The sequence below is a fragment of the Trachypithecus francoisi genome, unplaced genomic scaffold (genome assembly GCF_009764315.1).
Source record: "Trachypithecus francoisi isolate TF-2019V2 unplaced genomic scaffold, Tfra_2.0 Lachesis_group13, whole genome shotgun sequence".
Taxonomy (NCBI): Eukaryota; Metazoa; Chordata; class Mammalia; order Primates; family Cercopithecidae; genus Trachypithecus; species Trachypithecus francoisi.
The window spans coordinates 3531592-3551055 of record NW_022681458.1 but is presented as its reverse complement, the minus strand read 5'-3'; the positions used below and the strand labels follow the sequence as shown (position 1 = coordinate 3551055).

Genomic DNA, 19464 nt, shown 5'->3' with positions numbered 1-19464 from the left:
TGCCTTAGCAGTATTTAATCAGAACAGACATCAGTATTTAAAAGAAAAATTCCAGAAAGGACTGTCATAGGAAGACAGATGGATTACGCACAGATATGTAAAGTGGATGACTCAAGCCCAAAGAAAACCTTAATTCAACTTGCAGATGTAGCAGAATGAAATAGAGTTCGGTGAGGTCTCAGTCCAAGTCTTTCCACACTGCATTTCCCAGCACTGTTTCTCCTCCTTTTACTGAGGCTCAGGGCATCTCTGGTTCTTTACATTTTCCCATTGCTGTTTTCTTCGGTGATGAGTTACTGGAGTGTTCCTTAACTTCCTGGGCAGTCAGAGCCTACATACAGCTGGCGGAGGAGCCCCAAGCGCTGGCTTGGGAGCTGCTTCCGCTGCATGTTCCTGGGCCCTGGTTTGGTGCTCTGGGCCCCTGAGCTTTGTTCTCAGTGACACTGGGAGCTCGCTGTGAACCCGTTGCGGTCGCTGCCTTGCTGGGTCGGTGGGCGGGGCAGGCATTTGCAGTCTCATTGTGCCATCTGCCGAGAGCTGAGTGTGGACAGGTTCCTCTGCTGCTCTTGGCCGGGGGTGTAGCCCCCGGCCACCTTAGTGATTCCTTCAGGCCATGATTTGTGCAGTGTGAGAGTTTGGGGGCCTGCATAGTCAGCTAGTCCTGGTGAGGATGCTGAGGCCCAGAGAGAGGCCCAGTCTCAAGCCTTCACAGATGGTAACTGGGGAAGAGCAGCCTAGGGGCTCTTACCCAGACTCCTGTTCATTCAGCACTGCCTCCCAGGCAGACCCTTCCCACCTTTGTAGAGGAAGCCACTTCGGACGCCAGTCGGGAAATAAAGAACTAGAGATCTTAGTTTTGGTGCTGATCATTCTGCTGGTGCCTTGAGTTTCCTGTCCCTGGAATGGGGCTGGTAATGGCTGCCCTGCCATGCCCAGGTCCCATGGGGAAATGTGTGAGAGTGTTTCAGAGGGCAGAGCCCCGGAGGAGGTGTTACTAACTAGAGGGGGACTGTGTCCGTGCTGCCAGGGTGAGGGGGCAGTGCAGCCCGTCCCTGTCCTGCGGCTGCCTCTCATGAGCCCCCTTGTGTTCCTCCTGCAGCCGCATCAATGAGAAGTCTGTCTGGTGCTGTGGCTGGCTCCCCTGCACACCGCTGCGAATCGCGGCCACTGCAGGCCATGGGAACTGTGTGGACTTCCTCATCCGGAAGGGGGCCGAGGTGGATCTGGTGGACGTAAAAGGACAGACGGCCCTGTATGTGGCTGTGGTGAACGGGCACCTAGAGAGTACCCAGATCCTTCTTGAAGCTGGCGCGGACCCCAACGGAAGCCGGCACCATCGCAGCACCCCCGTCTACCACGCCTCTCGCGTGGGCCGGGCCGACATCCTGAAGGCCCTTATCAGGTCAGTACTGCGGAGCTTGCCTGGCTCCTGCAGCCACTTCATTTTTCTTCTCTGTATTTGCAGTTTTTCTGTCTTTAGAATTCGGCTCTTTAGATGACTCGCCTGTTTTGCTCGTCTTCTGAAGAGCTGCCTCTTGACTTTATCAGTTCTCTTTGTCGTTCTGCTTACCTGTTCCTTTATATCTACTTTTATCTTTTTCTGATTTTTTGTTTTTTTCCCTTTTGAGTTGATTGCTTATTCATTTTTTCTTGATTAAGAATGCAAACTTGCAGCGTTTTACCTTTTACTATCGTTTTGACCATCCTGTCTGAGCTTTTTCCTTATTATTTAAATAGCTCTAATTGAAGTTGATTTCCTCTTTGTTCTTAGAGTTATGGAAGATAAGGTTTTAATAACACTTTTTATTGTATTATGCTAAGATAGTTTTCATTTTGGGGATTCTTTGAATTAAAAAGATTATTATTATTATTATTGTTTAGTTTTTGAGATGGGGTCTTACTTTGTTGCCTAGGCTTGAGTGCTGTGGGGTGATCATAGCTCACTGCAGCCTCAAACTCCTGGGCTCAAGTGATCCTCCTGCCTTAGCCTCCTTAGTAGCTGACACTACAGCTATGCACCACGGTGCTGACATTATTATTTTTTAATGTCAGACTACATTGTTGTGAATGCTTGAAACGGGTACATGACCATGGGTGTTTTATTTACATATTACGCTTTGTTAGGTTAGCTTGCTCGCTCTCTTTTTTTTTTTTTTTTTTAACATTTTTGTCATTGGATCTGCCAGAAATTTAAAGAAGCCTGTTAGTCTCTCATCACATTTGTGATTTTGCCATTTTTTCCCCTTATACTTTGAATAGGTTTTGCTTTGAAAATTTTGATGCTAATTGAGCTCATAAAAGTTCCTGCTTAGGTATTATGCTTTATCCAAACAAGAGTACTATTAATTTTATTTAAGGCCCATTTACATGGCATTATGTAATATTTAGTTTTAATCCTAGGGAGTTTCAGAAGTTCTATTTGTGCTTGTGTGGAACTATTTGTCCAGGAGTTTTTTGTTGTTGTTGTTGTTGAGACAGAGTCTCTCTCTGCCGCCCAGGCTGGAGTGCAGTGGCGCGATCTCAGTTCATGGCAAGCTCCGCATCCTGGGTTCATGCCATTCTCCTTCCTCAGCCTTCCCAGTAGCTGGGACTACAGGTGCCCGCCACCACACCCGGCTAATTTCTTTTTTTGTATTTCTAGTAGAGATGTGGTTTCATTGTGTTAGCCAGGATGGCCTCTATCTCCTGACCTCGTGATCAGCCCGCCTCGGCCTCCCAAAGTGGTGGGATTACAGGTGTGAACCACCGCACCCGGCCAAGTTTTATTTTTTAATACAGTTCATATTATTGCTATAGCTGATGTTAGGGTTTGTTTCTGTTATCTGTTTTGTAACTATTTCCATTTGATATCTTTTCTTCATTTTTTTTGCTTTCCCCTTCCATTGTATTAGGTTTACAGTCTTATTTTATTTTTTTGAGACAGTCTTGCTCTTTTGCCCAGTCTGGAGTGCAGTGGCCCGATCTTGGCTCACTGCATACCTCTGCCTCCTGGGTTCAAGCAGTTCTCCTGCCTCAGCCTCCTGAGTAGCTGGGACTACAGGTGCCCGCACCATGGCAGCTAGTTTTTGTATTTTTGGTAGAGATGGGGTTCTTTTTTTTTTTTTTTTTTTTTTTTTTTTTTTTTTTTTTTTTTTTTTTTGAGGCGGAGTCTCGCTCTGTCTCCCGGACTGGAGTGCAGTGGCCGGATCTCAGCTCACTGCAAGCTCCGCCTCCGGTTTACGCCATTCTCCTGCCTCAGCCTCCCGAGTAGCTGGGACTACAGGCGCCCGCCACCTCGCCCAGCTAGTTTTTTTTTTGTATTTTTAGTAGAGACGGGGTTTCACTGTGTTGGCCAGGATGGTCTCGATCTTCTGACCTCGTGATCCACCCGCCTCGGCCTTCCAAAGTGCTGGGATTATAGGCGTGAGCCACCGCACCTGGCCTACGGTCTTATTTTAATCATACTAATGGTTACCTTTTTTTTTTTTTCTCTGTTTGAACCAGATTGTTTTTATTTTTCATGTTTCTAGTGACTTCTTTCCAGCAAAGATGCTTTTTTCCCTGTCTTACTCTGGAGACCAAATTGCTTTGTGTTTGGACAGGGTGCAGTTTAGGTAGCTGGTTCTCAGGGAAATTTTTCCATATTGAAAAGGATTAGGTAAGGGTTCTGTTGTTACACGCTGCAGCCAGGGTGGCTCTGATGCAGGGACCTGGGATTCCCTTTACCCAGCATAGAACATGGTCTTTAAATTAGGTACTGAGAATGTGTTTTTCCTGTTGAAGGGTTTTATAAATTAAATAGCTACACAGTTGGCTTTTGGGAGGATAAAGAAATGAGAGTGGTAAGGTTGTTATGTTAGAGGGTGAGAAAGCTGTGAGGCGTTTTCCCTCTTTTTAAGGATTTCTAACCTGATTATCTAAGTTACCGCAGTCCCATGTCTTTGCACCTTGGAGAATGCAAGCTATTAATTTGGAAATGTTTTTGAGTAGGATCAATCAGTGAAATTCCATGTTGGTTCCAGAAATCCCTTTGGGTATTTCAGTCAATTCATGATGCACAACTGCTTTGAGTTACCTGCAGGCTACCCGAGAAGTACATATACAAACGCCCTTCTTTTTTTTTTCTTTGTTTGAGATGGAGTCTCGCTCTGTTGCCCAGGTTGGAGTGCCGTGGCACGATCTCGGCTCACTGCAAGCTCCGCCTCCTGGGTTCATGCCATTCTCCTGCCTCTGCCTCCCCAGTAGCTGGGACTACAGGCACCTGCCACCACGCCCGGCTACTTTTTTGTATTTTTAGTAGAGATGGGGTTTCACCATGTTAGCCAGGATGGTCTCGATCTCCTGACCTCGTGATCCCCCTACCTCGGCCTCTTCAAAGTGCTGGGATTCCAGGCGTGAGCCACCGCGCCCGGCCGCAGATGCCCTTCTTGCGAAAATGTTACTGAGACGTCTTACGCCCTCACCGGAGCACAGGACATTACTTTTACAAGGTGGTACCAAGAACATGTATTATTCTATTAAAAAGTTTTCTATGCTCTAAATTCCAAGATAATTGACTTTTGGAAAGTAGAGTGATGTGGTTAAGTTACTCAACAGTGATGTTATCTGGAAATAACTTAGCTTCTGCCTTCCCGGTGCCAGTTCCCCCTTAGGCCTCTCATCTTTCACTGTTGTAATTTTCTGTCCCTCTGTAAGTCACCTCCATTCTGTGATTTGTAAATTCCCTTGATATGTATTGCTCATATTTTAGAAAAAAGGTACAGAGTGGTATTTCTGTATGTGCAAAAGTTATATTGATTTATTGAGTTCTTCCAGTGGTTCCTTGCCAGTGATATTAAAAGCAATAGAGGAATTTGGAAAATATTCAGGATTAAAATTAACTGGATCTCATCCAGGATATTTTTATGAGTAGATGAAGGGCTATCTTTCCCATAGCTCAGCTAATACCAGATTGTCATATTGCCCAAAACTACAAACGTTTTGGAAGATTTTCCCTAAGAATAAGGAGGAAAAAACCATCACTGCTTGAGATCTAGTTTTCCTTTGCTTAATTGGTTGCGTGTATGAAGTAAAGTAGCAATTTCTCATTGGCTCTGTGTGCTTTAGAATGCTTCCCCTGTCACTCCTAGAATGTCTTGGCGAGTGGGTGGTGTTTGTGTTTGTAGAGGAAGTTCATTGTCATGTGAGTGTGTCGGTCCATGTGCTCGTCCTCAGGCCTGTGCTGCCTGAAAGCAGCAGTTTTGGTTCCAGGGGAACGTTTCTCTGGACACTTAGGATGGTGCTGAGATGGTTAGAAAGTGTGGTTGCTGGCCTTACCTGTTGGCGAGCGCTGTGATTGCAGCACGGAAGGTGACGCTCTTCTGTCCTCCCTGCACCCTGTGTGTTCTGGCCCCGTCATCGCTGCTCCCCACATATTGCCCTTTCCTATTACAAATGATATACTTTGGTGGTGACAAATCTTGTGAGACATTGCGGGACCGTGTGGGCTGATGAAAGCTCAAGAAAACAGGTGCCGACTCTAACGTTGATTCAGATTAGAGTCACGTCGTGCGTTTTGGTCAGGAATCTCGAAGTGAGATTCACGTTCCCATCCTGTCAGGCTGCGTGTGATCTCCGTGTGCCCGTTACTGCCGATACTCACTTCCGTTATTTGATTAAGGTGGTGCCTGCCGTGTCTCGCTACCGGAAAGCTATTCCTTTTCCTCTGTAAGTAGTATTTTGTGGAGGGGCGCTTTACAATCATGTATATGTCCTGTTCATCTCAGATTTTTAATTTGTTCATTTATTTATTAGTGTAGACCATAGTTTCTGATTTGTCCAATGAGTTACAATTCGTTATTGTTGTTACTTATTTTGATACTCATATTGACTCAGTTTGGCTACTGACAGCTGTTTCAAGCCATCTCTGTCCTTTTGACATGTCTTGAATCGTTCTGTGAGCAGCTCCTTGCTTTCTCCTGTAACAAGATGTTCTTGGCTCATCTTGCGCTTTGACTGCCTCAGTCCTGGAATAAGTTATTTCTCCAAGGAGTCCTGGTTTCTTTTAGTGAAGAATGGTGTGTGGAACCTGCCTTTGGACACTGGAAGTGCCTGTTGCTTTTGGGGTATCACTGTTTTCACGCCCTCCTGTTGGACCAAGCTAAGGTTGTATGTACATTCCACACTTCTGTTTATATATCTTTATTATACATTGATGGGAGTTCACCTGGCTACCTTAAATCCAGGCTCACACCACAAGATTCATCCTAGTTTTCTTCCTTTCCGCATTGATTATTCTCCTTTCACCAGTGAGAAACCCGGTTCCCCTGCCCTCCACATATTGCCTTTGTTGTCCGTGTGTGGCACCAGCCAGCCTCGTTTTCCTGCCCCTTCCCATACATGGCTCCTGACCTGTTTGGACTCTCACCTCTCATGCCAGGTGGCCTTCTTACCTTGTCAGAACTCTGACTCTGAGCCAGGGCCCCCTCATTGACTGATCCCTGTTTAGAGTAAAAATGGGAGTTTGCACTTGGCCTGGAAGAACCCTAAATGTCTGATAGAGAGCCATATATTTGGTCATCTCTGAGTACAGTGACAAGGGCAAGTAAAGTAAATGGAGTCATTTAGAGATTGGCTTTGGTGGAGAGTGAGGCTTCTACGTCAGATGGCTCCTGCACCTGCCCTATGTGAATTTTGTTTCCTCCCATCGGGCTGTCAGTGGGGATCAGGAGGGGCAGCCTAGGGGTTACCTCACTCATGGCTGTGTGCATGCCCATGTGAAGAGCTATGTGACGCTGCCCTGCCGGCAAGCTGTGCATCCTGGCCTGGGGCCTTCCAGGTGAACCTGATGCTGGGAGTGGTCTGTGCTAATCATGGGAGTCTGGATGTTTAGTGTACCTGAAAAGAAAGATGTCCTAGTGGGCAGCACATCATGGCGCCAGCTGGATACCTGATTGAGTTCATGTGTTTCTTTTTGCTTTCAGTTTTTTTTTTTTTTTTTTTTTTGAGACAGAGTCTTGCTCTGTCACCCAGGCTAGAGTAGTGGCATGACCTCGGCTCACTGCAACCTTGACCCCCCAGGTTCAAGTGATTCTCCTGCCTCAGCCTCCTGAGTAGCTGAGATTACAGGTGCCCGCCACCACGCTCAGCTAATTTTTGTATTTTTAGTAGAGACAGGGTTTTGCCATGTTGGTCAGGCTGGTCTCGAACTCCTGATCTCCAGTGATCTGCCTGCTTCGGCCTCCCAAAGTGCTGGGATTACAGACATGAGCCACCACATCCTACTGCTTTCAGTTTTTAAGGATTATTTTTTACTTAATTTTGTTTTACAACATAAAAAATTTACGTGGTTCCAAAGTCAAATTGTAAAACAAGGTATAATTTTTTTTTTTTTTTGAGACAGTCTCGCTGTTTCCCAGGCTGTAGTGCAGTGACACAATCTTGGCTCCCTGCAGCCTCTGCCTCCTGGGTTCAAGTGATTCTCATGCCTTAGCCTCCCAAGTAGCTGGGACTACAGGTGTATGTATGACGCTCAGCTCTTTTTCTTTTTTCTTTTTTGTATTTTTAGTAGAGACTGGGTTTTGCCATGTTGACCAAGCTGGTCTCGAACTCCTGGCCTCAAGTGATCTGTCTACCTTGGCCTCCCAAAGCGTTGGGATTACAGGCATGAGATACCACGCTTGGCCATGGTATAAATTTTTGGAAATCTAGCTTGTATCCTTGTCTCCTTGATCCTGTTCTCTCCCTCCCTAGTAGATAGGCATTTAGAAAGTTCCGTGGTTTACCATAAGCACACTGCAACCTCCTCCCCCATAGAAACAGTAGTGGACTGTACACCTTCACTGTGCTGCTTCCTTTCCCTCTTCCTGTGCTCGGAGGCCGTTCTGGAGCAGTGTACAGCGACCCTCCTCCTTTTCAGAGCTGTACAGGGGCGCATAGTGCAGATGAGCTGCAGGTTCATTCAGCCAGTCCCGTTAGTGGACACATGGATGGTATACTGTCTCCAGCTGTTATGGATAGTGCTTTATTGAATTGCCTTGTGCATACGTCTTTTCATAGTTTTGCAGATGTATTTTGGAAGTAGATCCCAAGAAGTGTGATTGATGGGTCAAAGGGTAAATGCATATGTAATTTTACTAGCGATTGACAGATTTCCCCCTCCACGGGAGGAAAGTTCACTTTCCGTTGCTCAAACAATGAATGAGATTTCCTGTTTCCTAAAAGCCTGGTCAATAAATTTTTGGATTCTTCCCAATCTGATAGGTGAGAAGTGATATCTCAGAATAGTTTTAGTTTGCATTTCTGTTCCTAGTGAGGCTGAACGTCTTTTCATGTGGCTAAGAGCCATTTGTAGCTGTCCATCTCTCTATTTATTTTTATTTTTATTTTTATTTATTTATTTTTGAGACGAAGTCTTGCTCTGTGGCCCAGGCTGGAGTGCAATGGCACCATCTCAACTCACTGCAATCTCTGCCTCCCGGGTTGAAGCAATTCTCCTGCCTCAGCCTCCTAAGTGGCTGGGATTACAGGCACACCCACGCCTGGCTAATTTTTGTATTTTTAGTAGAGATGGGGTTTCGTCATGTTGGCCAGGCTGGTCTTGAACTCTTGACCTCAGATGATCCGCCCGCCTTGGCCTCCCAAAGTGCTGTGATTACAGGTGTGAGCCACCACGCCCAACCCCATCTCTCTAATTTTTCTATAGGGCTATTGATCTTTTTCTTTTAGAAGCTCTTTATATGTTAAGGGTTTTAACCCCTTTGTAACGTTTTTCCCCAGTTTTTCATTGCTTGGTTTACTTTTGCTTATGTTGTTTTGTCATTCTTATGCTATGCAAGAGTTTTTCTTCTAAAAATTTTCATGTTAAAAGCATTTTCTTTGTGGATTTTGTGTCAGAATTACGCAAATTTTACTTGGAGTTTTTTTTTCTAGTTTTTACATGGTTTCATATTTTACATTTTAAGTTATGGTCAGTTTGGAATTTATTCTGGTATATGCTATGGTGAATGGATATATTTTTACCTTTTTCCATATGGATGTCCAGTTACCCCAAAAAACAGTAAAACGTCTACACTCTCCCTCATTTGAGACGCTGCCTTTATCATATATCAAATTTCTATATGCAATTTGGCCCGTTTTGAGATTTTCTTAAAGTTCCATCATTCTGCCATTTTGTTCACATACTTATCAGGGGAGCCTGCCCCTGATGGTTAACGTGGGTTCTTTTCTATTCCCTAAGCATCTCGACTGGTTTGAGAAGTAAAGGGAAAGAGAACGAGAAAGAAATTTTAAAGCTGGATGTCTGGGGGAGACATCACATGTCGGTAGGTTCCGTGATGCTCCCGGAGCCGTAAAACCAGCAAGTTTTTATTAGTGATTTTCAAAAGGGGAGGGAATGCATGAATGGGGTGTGGGTCACAGAGATCACATACTTCGCAAGGTAATAAAATATCACAAAGCAAATGAAGGCAGGGCGAGATCACAAGACCACAGGATGGGGCGAAATTAAAATTGCTAATGAAGTTTCGGCACGCATTGTCATTGATAACATCTTATTATGAGACGGGGTTTGAGAGCAGACAACCTGTCTGACCAAAATTTATTAGGCGGGAATTTCCTCCTCCTAATAAGCCTGGGAGCGCTACAGGAGACCGGGGCTTATTTCATCCCTTCGGCTTCAACCGTAAAAGGCGGATGCCTCCAAGGGGGCTGTTCATAGACCTACCCTCAGGGTGCATTCTCTTTCTCAGGGATGTTCCTTGCTGAGAAAAAGAATTCAGTGATATTTCTCCTATTTGCTTCTGAAAGAAGAGAAATATGGCTCTGTTCCCTCCGGCTCACAGGCAGTCAGAGTCCAAGGCCATCTCCCTTATTCCCTGAACATTGCTGTTATCCTGTTCCTTTTTTCAAGGTGCCCAGATTTCATATTGTTCAAGCACACATGCTCTACAAACAATTTGTACAGTTAACGCAATCATCACACGGTCCTGAGGTGACATTCATCCTCCTCAGAAGATGACGGGATTAAGAGATTAAAGTAAAGACAGGCATAGGAGATCACAAGGGTATTGATTGGGGAAGTGATAAGTGTCCATGAAATCTTCACAATTTATGTTCAGAGATTGCAGTAAAGACAGGCGTAAGAAATTATAAAAGTATTAATTTGGGGAACTCATAAATGTCCATGAAATCTTCACAATTTATGTTCTTCTGCTGCGGCTTCAGCTGGTCTCTCCGTTTGGGGTCCCTGACTTCCCGCAACACATACCAATACCACAGTTTTATTTTTAGCCTTTATAATAAACTTCACTTATGGTGTGGCTACCGCCCACCCCTGCCCCCTTATTGCTTGACTTTTTCATCTTCTTTGATCTTACAGATGAACTTTATAAATCAACTAATGTATCTTCAGGGATGCTACTTTTATTTTTTACATTTGTAATCAACTTAGTTCTAGTAATGACATTTTCATTTGTAAAATAAATTTAGGGAGAATTATCTTCTTAATGTTGAGTCTGAATCAGTGCTGTGCTACGTCTTTCCGTTCTCTTAGGTCTGCTTTTGTTGACTTTAAGTAGTAGTCTGTCATTTTCCTTATGCAGATTTTGGACATTGATTGTTAAGTTTATGCTTAGATATGTCATTGTAAAATTTATTTTGCTATCATAAATGGAATTTTCCCTTCTACTTTTTATATGAAGGCTGTTGGTTTGACAACCTGCTACTTCAGTCATTTCTCTCATTGCTTGTTAATTGTTTTTCATATTATTTAGGGCTTTTCAGACACATGGTATCTTCTGAAAATAGGAAATTTTTACCTCTTATTTTCCAGTTTTATGCATTTAATTTCTTTCTCTTGCCTGATTGCACGGGGTACCTTTAACACCAGTGTTCCATAGGAGGCTGGAAAGCAGGATATTGTCTTGCTCCAGCTTTAGCCAGAGTGCTTCAAGCCTTTCCCTGTTAAATGAGGTGCTGACTTCTGGCCTGAGGGAGTATGTTTTATCATGTTAAAGAAAAGCCATCACTTTCTGTTTTATTGAGCATTTTTAAACATGCATAGCTCTTGAGTTTTGTCATATGCCCACCTTCTTTTTTTTTTTTTTTTCTTCTGCATCTGCAGAGATAATCAGAAGATTTTCCCCTTAGCCTCATTTTACAATGGATTATATTAATACAGTTTCTAATATTGGAGCTACCTGTGCATTCTTGGGATAACTCCCATGAGGTCATGGTATGTTTCTTTCTTAATATACTTAAGGATGCTTTTCGGCTAAAATTTTATGGAAGATTTAAAAGTTGACACTCATAAATGAAATTAGCTGGGAGTTTTTCTTATGCTTTGGCCATTGTCCGGTTTTGGGGTTTTTGTGCCAATTTCATCACATGAATTTGTAAGTTTCTCTTCTTTTTCTTTGCTCTGAAATAGTTTAAATAGCCTTGGGATTATTGGACCTTTAAAGGTTTGAAGGGCTTCCCTTAGGAATTTTTGTATGTCTGGGGATTCCAAGTTCTTTCCTGCTGCCTCACCTTGCAGGATGTAATGAAGCTCTCTGATCTGTGGAGTCTCCTGTAGCAGCTGGTGTCGCTGAATCAAGGCCTTCTGCTCAGCGTGGCTGTGGGATCTGTGGGATCTGTGGGATCTGTGGGCTGTGGTCAGTCCCCTGCATGGTCTGACTTTCCCTTTCTTCCCTGCAGGTATGGGGCTGATGTTGACGTCAACCACCACCTGACTCCTGACGTCCAGCCCCGATTCTCCCGGCGGCTCACTTCCTTGGTGGTCTGCCCCTTGTACATCAGCGCAGCCTACCACAACCTCCAGTGCTTCCGACTGCTCCTCCTGGCAGGAGCGAACCCCGACTTCAACTGCAATGGTCCTGTCAACACACAGGGATTCTACAGGGGCTCCCCGGGGTGCGTCATGGATGCTGTTCTGCGTCACGGCTGTGAGGCAGCCTTCGTGAGCCTGCTGGTGGAGTTTGGAGCCAACCTGAATCTAGTGAAGTGGGAATCGTTGGGCCCAGAGTCGAGAGGAAGAAGAAAGGTGGACCCTGAGGCCTTGCAGGTCTTTAAAGAGGCCAGAAGTAAGTGGCTTGAGTTCAGCTCTGAGTTGTGGGCTGGGTTGATTGAATGAATCAAGATGTAGCAATAAACAAAAAACAAAAACCTCCAACTGAGCACTTGGCCAGAATCTTCAGTTAGCACTCGCAGTTTTCTAGATGGTTGTTCAGATTGATCTTCTCTTTTTAAATTCCTGAATACCAAGAACTGGTATCAGGGAATCTCTAAAAGTACATGTGTATTGTCAGAACTCCTTGAATTATGCTGCTCTCTCTCGCTCTTTTTTTTTTTTTTTTGAGACAGGGTCTTGCTCTGTCACCCAGGCTGGAGTACAGTGGCGCAATCACAATCATGTAACCATGACCTCCTGGGCTCACGCGATCCTCCCACCTCAGCCTCCCAAGTAGCTGGGACTGTAGGTGCACACCATGCCCAGCTAGTATTTGTATTTTTCGTAGAGATGATGTTTTGCTGTGTTGCCCAGGCTTGTGTTGAACTCCTGGGCTCAAGTAATCTGCCTACCTCAGCCTCCCAAAGTGCTGGGATTACAGGCATGAGCCACTGCCCTGATCTAAAATTATATTCTCTTTATCCTTTTGCTCTGATTTGTGGCCCCAGATTCTTATAGACAGTGACTTCTTTTATGCTGGTTTTTAAGTGAGCCCTTAAAACAAATTGCAAGCGGGGCTTTCTAGGGTTCATCACTCTCCTTTCAGTTCCACTGAAGTTTCGCTACTTAGGACTGTGTGATAAGCCTAAGTTTTGTTACAATGAAGTTCCTAGTCTGCGTATTTATGAACAAAGATTTTGTTAGCGATTAGTGCATTAATCACACGAGAGACTGGAATCGATCCGTAGCTAGGTCTTGTTGTCCGAGGCTCTCTCTGGGATTCAGACATTGACCTCATGTGTCGTCTTTGACCTCCTGCCCGCGTGTCAGCCCCTCCCACCGCTCCCAGTCTGGGTCTTGAGACATCCAAGTTGAAAACCTCTTCCTTCTCCGTGCCTCTCAAAAGACTTGAAATTCATTGTGTTTTTGTTACTGGATTTCCCTAAACCGGTTCATTAAAGCATGCTCCTGTGTAGCCTTCCTGCAAATAGTTAATCAGTGGTCAGCTGGGAACTATACTGATAGAAAAAGCAGCTTGCATTTATGACCATTCCACTCCTCAGCTTCCTCGCTAATTGAGACAGAACTTGGCTGCGCTCTTTTCGTTGGGGGCAAAGTCGTCAGCCTGTGCCCCTCAAGCACTGCTTGGCCTGTGTTCCCCAGGCTCTGGTGGAGCCTCAGGGGTTGACTAAGGGAAGAGGCTGACAGAGGCTGAGCGTCAGCGGCCTGCACCTGCTGGGGCCTTCAGCGGTCCACTCTGATTTCTTTCTCTAGTGCATTAAACATGGTTGAGTTGTGACCCAGGGAGCAGATGCCCTGAGTTAATGAGGCTGGAAAGGTTTGGCTCCTTACACCAACAGAAGGAGCAGATAATGAGACCTTCCTCCCTGGGGCCTGCTCTCCTCATCCATCAGGAAAAGCCATCACTCTGTGTCTCGCTGAGCATTTTGAAGTTGGTAGTGAGCATTTGTGCACTTCTGGCTGCCAGTCCTGGCTGCCTTTGCTCTCTAGAGCTAGGATAGAATGAACCTTCCTCTATCCCTCTCTTTCTTCCCACGGCCTCCAGGTGTTCCCAGAACCTTGCTGTGTCTGTGCCGTGTGGCTGTGAGAAGAGCTCTTGGCAAAAACCGGCTTCATCTGATTCCTTCGCTGCCTCTGCCAGACCCCATAAAGAAGTTTCTACTTCATGAGTAGACTTCGAGTGCTGCGGTTGATTCCAGCAAGGGAGAAGGTGATCTGCAGAGAAGGTAGACACCGAGCCCTGAGTGCTGTGCTGCTGGTGGTATCCTGATGGCTGTTGCTACTGAAGATGTCGTCGTGGACTGTCATTGCTCCTCAGGTGCCTGGGCCGCCGAACAGTCCTTGGGTCATTGTCAGCTGAGAGGCTCATACAAAAGTTATTATTGTTTTTCCCAAATTCTCTTTTCTGGATTTTCAGTTGCATATTAATGTAACGGGCCATGGAATGTGTACATGTAGGGACTGAGGTTGGAGGCCTACGAATTTCCCTGTAGGGAGGACTCCTAGCACTTCTGGAACTGTGCTTCTCTTTATTTTTCTACTTCTCAATTTGATTGTTCGATTAAAGCCTTCTAGTATCTCAATGAAAAGGGAGTTTTGTAAGCAAAATAGAGGACAGAAATGCAGACATGAACTTGCTGGTTTTTTTCCCCGCTCCTGGGGTAACACATGCTCTTGTCATACACGCCCCTTCCTTACCACTTCAGTATTCTGTCTTTGTGGTGGAGGTCTCCTAGCGATTGTCTTCATTCAAGGGTGGTTTCCTGGCTGCACAGCACCTGTTCCGATACCTTCTGTGCCTCTCATCAGGTGTCATGATTTTTCTGCCACTTCACCTTAGGGAGCTTCCAGTGATTGATTTTAGGAGGCCCACCCCAAACTCCCCAGGTAATGACTGCCTTCCTTGGGACCAAGGACCGTTCCAACAGCATTCACTGCCAGTTCTAACCGGCGAGGAAATGCCCGAGGCGCTGTCTTCTATCCCCCACACATACCAGAAAGTGAAAAATGCAGCAAGTCCTCTGGGTGGTTCTGAGCCTCAGGTGCATGCTGTGCAGCGGACAAAACATCTGGCGGTTGCTTGATGGCTCTTTTGTCTTGGTAGCTGCTTCTAGAATCCACGCAAGGGGATAGCAGTGAGGTCAGAAGTGTTTCCGCGGAGAGAGATGGCCTGGGTTATCATTGCTGATAGCTTTGGCTGCGTGGGTGGGGCTTCCCCTCACCCGGGGCTGCACAGCCAGGTGTGAGGGTCACTGGCAGGTAGGCTGGTGGCTGCAGCCTCAGAGCCCTCCCAGGTTGCTGCTGTTTCCAGTGAATCACATTTCATCATTTGAAGCCCATGAGGACCATTGTGTGGATCCATGGTGATTCTAGACTTCAGATATATTTAGGAAGGAGCAGATTTCAAATCTGTGTTTAGATTTTCTGTAATAAGAGAATTCCAATTTGTAAAAATTGAACAACGATATTGTTTTATTTACTTAGTAGCATCGCTGCGTCTTTTCGCAGGCGGGCAGTGTCTGGCCAATACTGCGTTCTACAGCCTGAGGATAGAATTCTAGACCCCGGCCCCCTGTGTCACAAATGGGCTCTGTGGGTCACCCCCGCTGACCCGTGCGTGTGCAGATGCAGTTCCAAAGGGAAGAGCAGTCCTCAGGGGATTCAGAGGGGTAAATGGAGGTGTTTCCTCAGCTGCGGTGACACTGTTAGAAGCTGCGATGGTTGTGTAAATGTGGGCTGTGTGCTGTTCCCGAGGGGAGCTTGGGATTGGGTCCTGCTGAAGCCAGGAGGGTCTTCCCCAGATAGGAGAGGATCCGCAGGTGAGTGGCGGGGGAGGGCCAGGACAGCCGGGGCCAGGTGCTGCGGGGGCTTCAGCCTGGGAGAGGGAGTGGGCATGTTCTCTGTGGCACCCAAAGTGGGACTAGGACAGAAATTGGGCTGTGGCGGGGCAGGAGCTGTAGGGAGTTAAGGATGATGATATGGAAGTTGGAGCCACCACAGTGGACTGGGCCTTGTCACTGGAGGGCATAGGCAGTGGCTCATCACCCTGGTAGGCTGCTAGGGGCTTTCAGGGAGGCTTGTTAGCTCCCTGCACTCTGGCTTTTTACTGGCTTAGTATTTAGCTCCTCCCACCTCGAGTCTCTTTTTCCTGCCACCCTTTGGGCTCAGTGTAGGAGAGGAGGGTGACTTTTCTCGAGGTGAGCCGTGTTTTAGACACATGACATGCTCTGTCTGCTCTACTGAGTGCTTCCTGCAGGGGCCTGTTAAGGATGAGGCCTCCCCAGCCCTGCCCGGTGCAGGAGGTGGCTCAGTTCTTAGAACTTTTGGGAAGTGGCACCTGGGAATGCTGCCTCGTGGGAGTCCCATGCATGAGTGCGCTGGTATGACCTTCAGGCTGCGCAGAGGCAAGGACCCAGGCGTGGTAGCGTGGGCGTCACGTTCCTTTGCACAGCCCAGTGTCTGTTTCGGAGGGACGAGGTCACTGCCCCTGGTCTCTCTAGGAGGAATGGACTGAATCCTTGCAGAGGAACCTCACTCAGACCCAGCCAGGGAATGATGTGTCTGGGGAGAGAAAGAGCTGGAGGAGGGGGCCTCTCGCAGCCCTTCCCTGGCCTGTGGCCTGGCCTGGCTGGCCTGCAGGTGTCTAGGGTCTCAGCTTTTCATTTGCAGAGGACATGTTCAACTTCCTCTTCGTTCAAGCCGGCCTTTGCCAATTTTTTCAGAATCCAAACAATTGGAGGTTCGGTGTCTTGTTTCAAAGCTGCCAAATATGAATCTGAAAACAGGGTGGGTAGCTAAGGTCATTCCTCCTGGTTTTAGTGACACTCCCTTCACTAAAGCTCCCTTTTTCTTCTGTTGGCAAGGACAGGATACAGAATAGGAAAGAGTAGCACTTTCCACCTAAACACTTTAGGAAATCACCTTCCTAAGCCCTGGGACACCCAAGTCCCATCTCAGTGCGGCTGCTGCCTGACTGGCCCAGAGTCCTCCCCAGGAGAGGGGCTCGATGGACCAGGGGAAAGGAGTCTGAAGGTTTCCCCAGGTTGCATCCCAGGAGCATCTGACCATCACCACTGCCAGGGCAGCTGCTGGCCATGGAACAGAGTCCTGGGCCCTGGACCTTGGCTGCTGTCAACCGATGGGCTGGGCTGGGCCGTGGTGGAGTGGGGACAATGTTGATACCTCTGAGAATTCAGCTTTGGAGTCCCGGGTGAGGGGTTTTAGATAAACCCATCAATATCACCCACATTCTGTGACTCTTTGTATCACTTGCGTTATTTATATATTTATTTATTTATTTATTTATATTCTGCCTTGTTCCAGATAAGTGTTTAAGGCCACAATGCTTGTTTTTTGTGTTTTCTTTTGGCATTTGAAAACTTAGTTAAAATGTACTTGTTAAACAGGTAATTTTAAAGAGAAGGAACAATTGTTTTAAGTAAGTTTTCTTTTTCCTTTTTCCATGAATTGATTTTTCAAATGAAAAGCTCTTGAGAGAAAGAGAGGAAGATACAGCAGACACAGAACTGAGCTAAGGGAGAGTCTGTCTGAGAGACGCTTGGCCTGTGCTTCGCTGCCATCCCTGCGGCCTTGGCCAAGTCCCTGTTAACAGAGGCGGCTCCACTTTAGACAGGGACAAGGCTTCCTGCTGTGCCTTTCCGGCAGGGTTTTATGGGGTCACATGGGAAGCAGTGTGTTACGCAAGCAATCCCCATGTGCGTGCAAACCGCTCTCCTGGTGATTTGTCCCTCTTCTTAGTGGAAACACATTTGAGGTGATGACAGGGCTGGATGCGCCTGCGACCTAGGAGATCCGGGCTGGACTGTGGGCCCCAATGGGCCAGAGGCCTTGTGACCCACAGCATAGCACAGGGGACAGAGCGCTCTATGCAGGTGAGGTGTTATGAGAACAGCATGGTAAATAATTGATGAAGTCACATGTGTTCAACTTAAAGGATTGTTTTTTGTTTTGAGGTTATTTTCTTCCTTATTTGGATGATAAAATGTCCTTTTATGTAATGAAGGTAAAAGTAGAGGGCAATATTTTTGCTTTTTGAAATGCTCTTGGTTGCAAAACAAAATGTTGGTTGCTGTTTGTCAGCCCCAGAATTTCTTCTTCAGTTCGCCTGTCTCTGCAATCCCAAAGTCAGGGAACCGCAGTCTAGCTGTGGTGCATGTTTACGTATTGGTGAGAAATTCCTCTTGGGTCCTTGAACAGCCTGTACACTGGCGGACAGCACTGCAGCATTTCCACTGCTGCCGACGAAGAACGAGTTTGGAGATCGCTGTGTGCAGTTTTAGGAAGTGCAAACACCCATGGTGATGGGCCTCTAGCCACCCCTGGATCCATGGGACACACTCACAGGAAGCTGGTGTGCCTTCTCGGTGAGGACTGCCCCTTGACCTGGACTCTGGGAGCCTGTGGCTCCCCTGTATGTTGGCGATGACACTAGTGTGGGTCTTCTGGCTCTGGGGCTACAGCTTCTGCCTCCTCACCTGGCTGTCTGTACTCGGCAAGCAGGCCTGGCCTCCAGGGGCTTGGATCCCTGCCAGCTGGGGTTGGACTCCTGGAAGTATCTGTTTGGGCCATATGACCTCCTTTCTCATTTACGCCTCACTTGCCTCCTCCCGCTCCAAACCCGAGTCTCTCAGTGTGGCATGAAGTAGTTTAGATGCGTACATGGTGCGCGGTGGTGGGATTCACATTCCAGGAGAATCCCACGGAGAGGAATGTGCGGATTTTGAAGTGCACAGTGATGTGTGGAATAAATACTATAAATTCTCAGCAGACAGTGGGATGGAGAAGTGAATGGGGGCAGGAGAGGGACCTCTGTTGCCTTGACATGTCATTGCTCAGGGCCTGGAATGCAGGCGGGTCTCTCTTTTTTATGTTGCTTTGATTTCAAGATCTCTTAGATATACTAGGTAGTGTATGAATGTGCATAAATCCAGTTTGAGAATGGTGTTTATGAAGAAGCTGTTTCGTGCATACAGTTGCTGCTGTAATTTAGCCGGCAGTGCCCTGCCCTGCCTTGCGGTGTCTGCACAGCTCCCACTGCTTCTCTTTGCTGTTGGGCATGTGAGGCATGACTTGGAGGGGGCCTGGTGCCTGGGGACCTGCTGAAGAGAATGCTCACCGCCAGCCCTCTGTCTCCCTTTCTGCTTTGGTAATCAACACGTGTTTGCCTGCAGTGGCCGGGATCATGACTGTTTCTGCCCTTGTGCCTAGTTAAGAGCCTTCAAAAGCATAATGGACATTTTTGATATGCTATTGTAACTTTAATAAATGCTTTATTTCCCTCTAATTGCCCTCAAATGCCTTAATTTTGTGGACTGTTTATTTCAACAGGTGGAAGTGTTGGTCGTGTGAAATCTTGGTGTGCACATTTCAAGAAGAAGGGAGTTTTTTTTCTTTCTTTTTTCTATGGAACATTTCAAGTGATTGGATAGAAAGAAGGACTCTGAAGCAGGGATTTTCACCTGCTCTGAGGGAGCTTGGGGCTCCAGGGACGTACCCCAAATGTTGCCCAGTTTGAAACTCCCTGACAGCCTGTTTTATTTAGTGGCTCATGGTTTCCAGTTTGAAGAGAGTTGTGCCCCTAAAAGTGTTTGAAACCCGTGGCTTTCAAGTAAGGTGCCATTGTCCCCACAGTGTTCCGTGGGGCGGGGGGTGATGGGGACTGTGGGCAAGCCTGTTGCTTTTGGCCTCCTGTTGTTACATGGGACCTGTTTTGACGGTGGGAGGGTGAGATGTGAAGATTCGGGATGAACCTGGAATGAGCGAACTAAATAAAGACATGCATCCGTCTGTCAGCG

General features: G+C 46.6%; 1 protein-coding gene across 3 annotated transcripts in view; it reads left to right on the top strand.

The window, feature by feature from the left end:
• Positions 1–19464, top strand: part of ASB1 (ankyrin repeat and SOCS box containing 1) — a 27365-nt gene extending 7901 nt beyond the window's left edge. For 2 of the 3 annotated variants that reach the window (XM_033229663.1, XM_033229664.1), the window contains exons 3-5: positions 1100–1402; positions 11656–12041; positions 13695–19464. In XM_033229663.1, the coding sequence (XP_033085554.1) occupies positions 1100–1402; positions 11656–12041; positions 13695–13822 (817 nt within the window). In that variant the 3' untranslated portion in view covers positions 13823–19464. The remainder of the gene's footprint in view (positions 1–1099; positions 1403–11655; positions 12042–13694) is intronic. The other variant, XR_004441490.1, reaches the window with a different exon arrangement.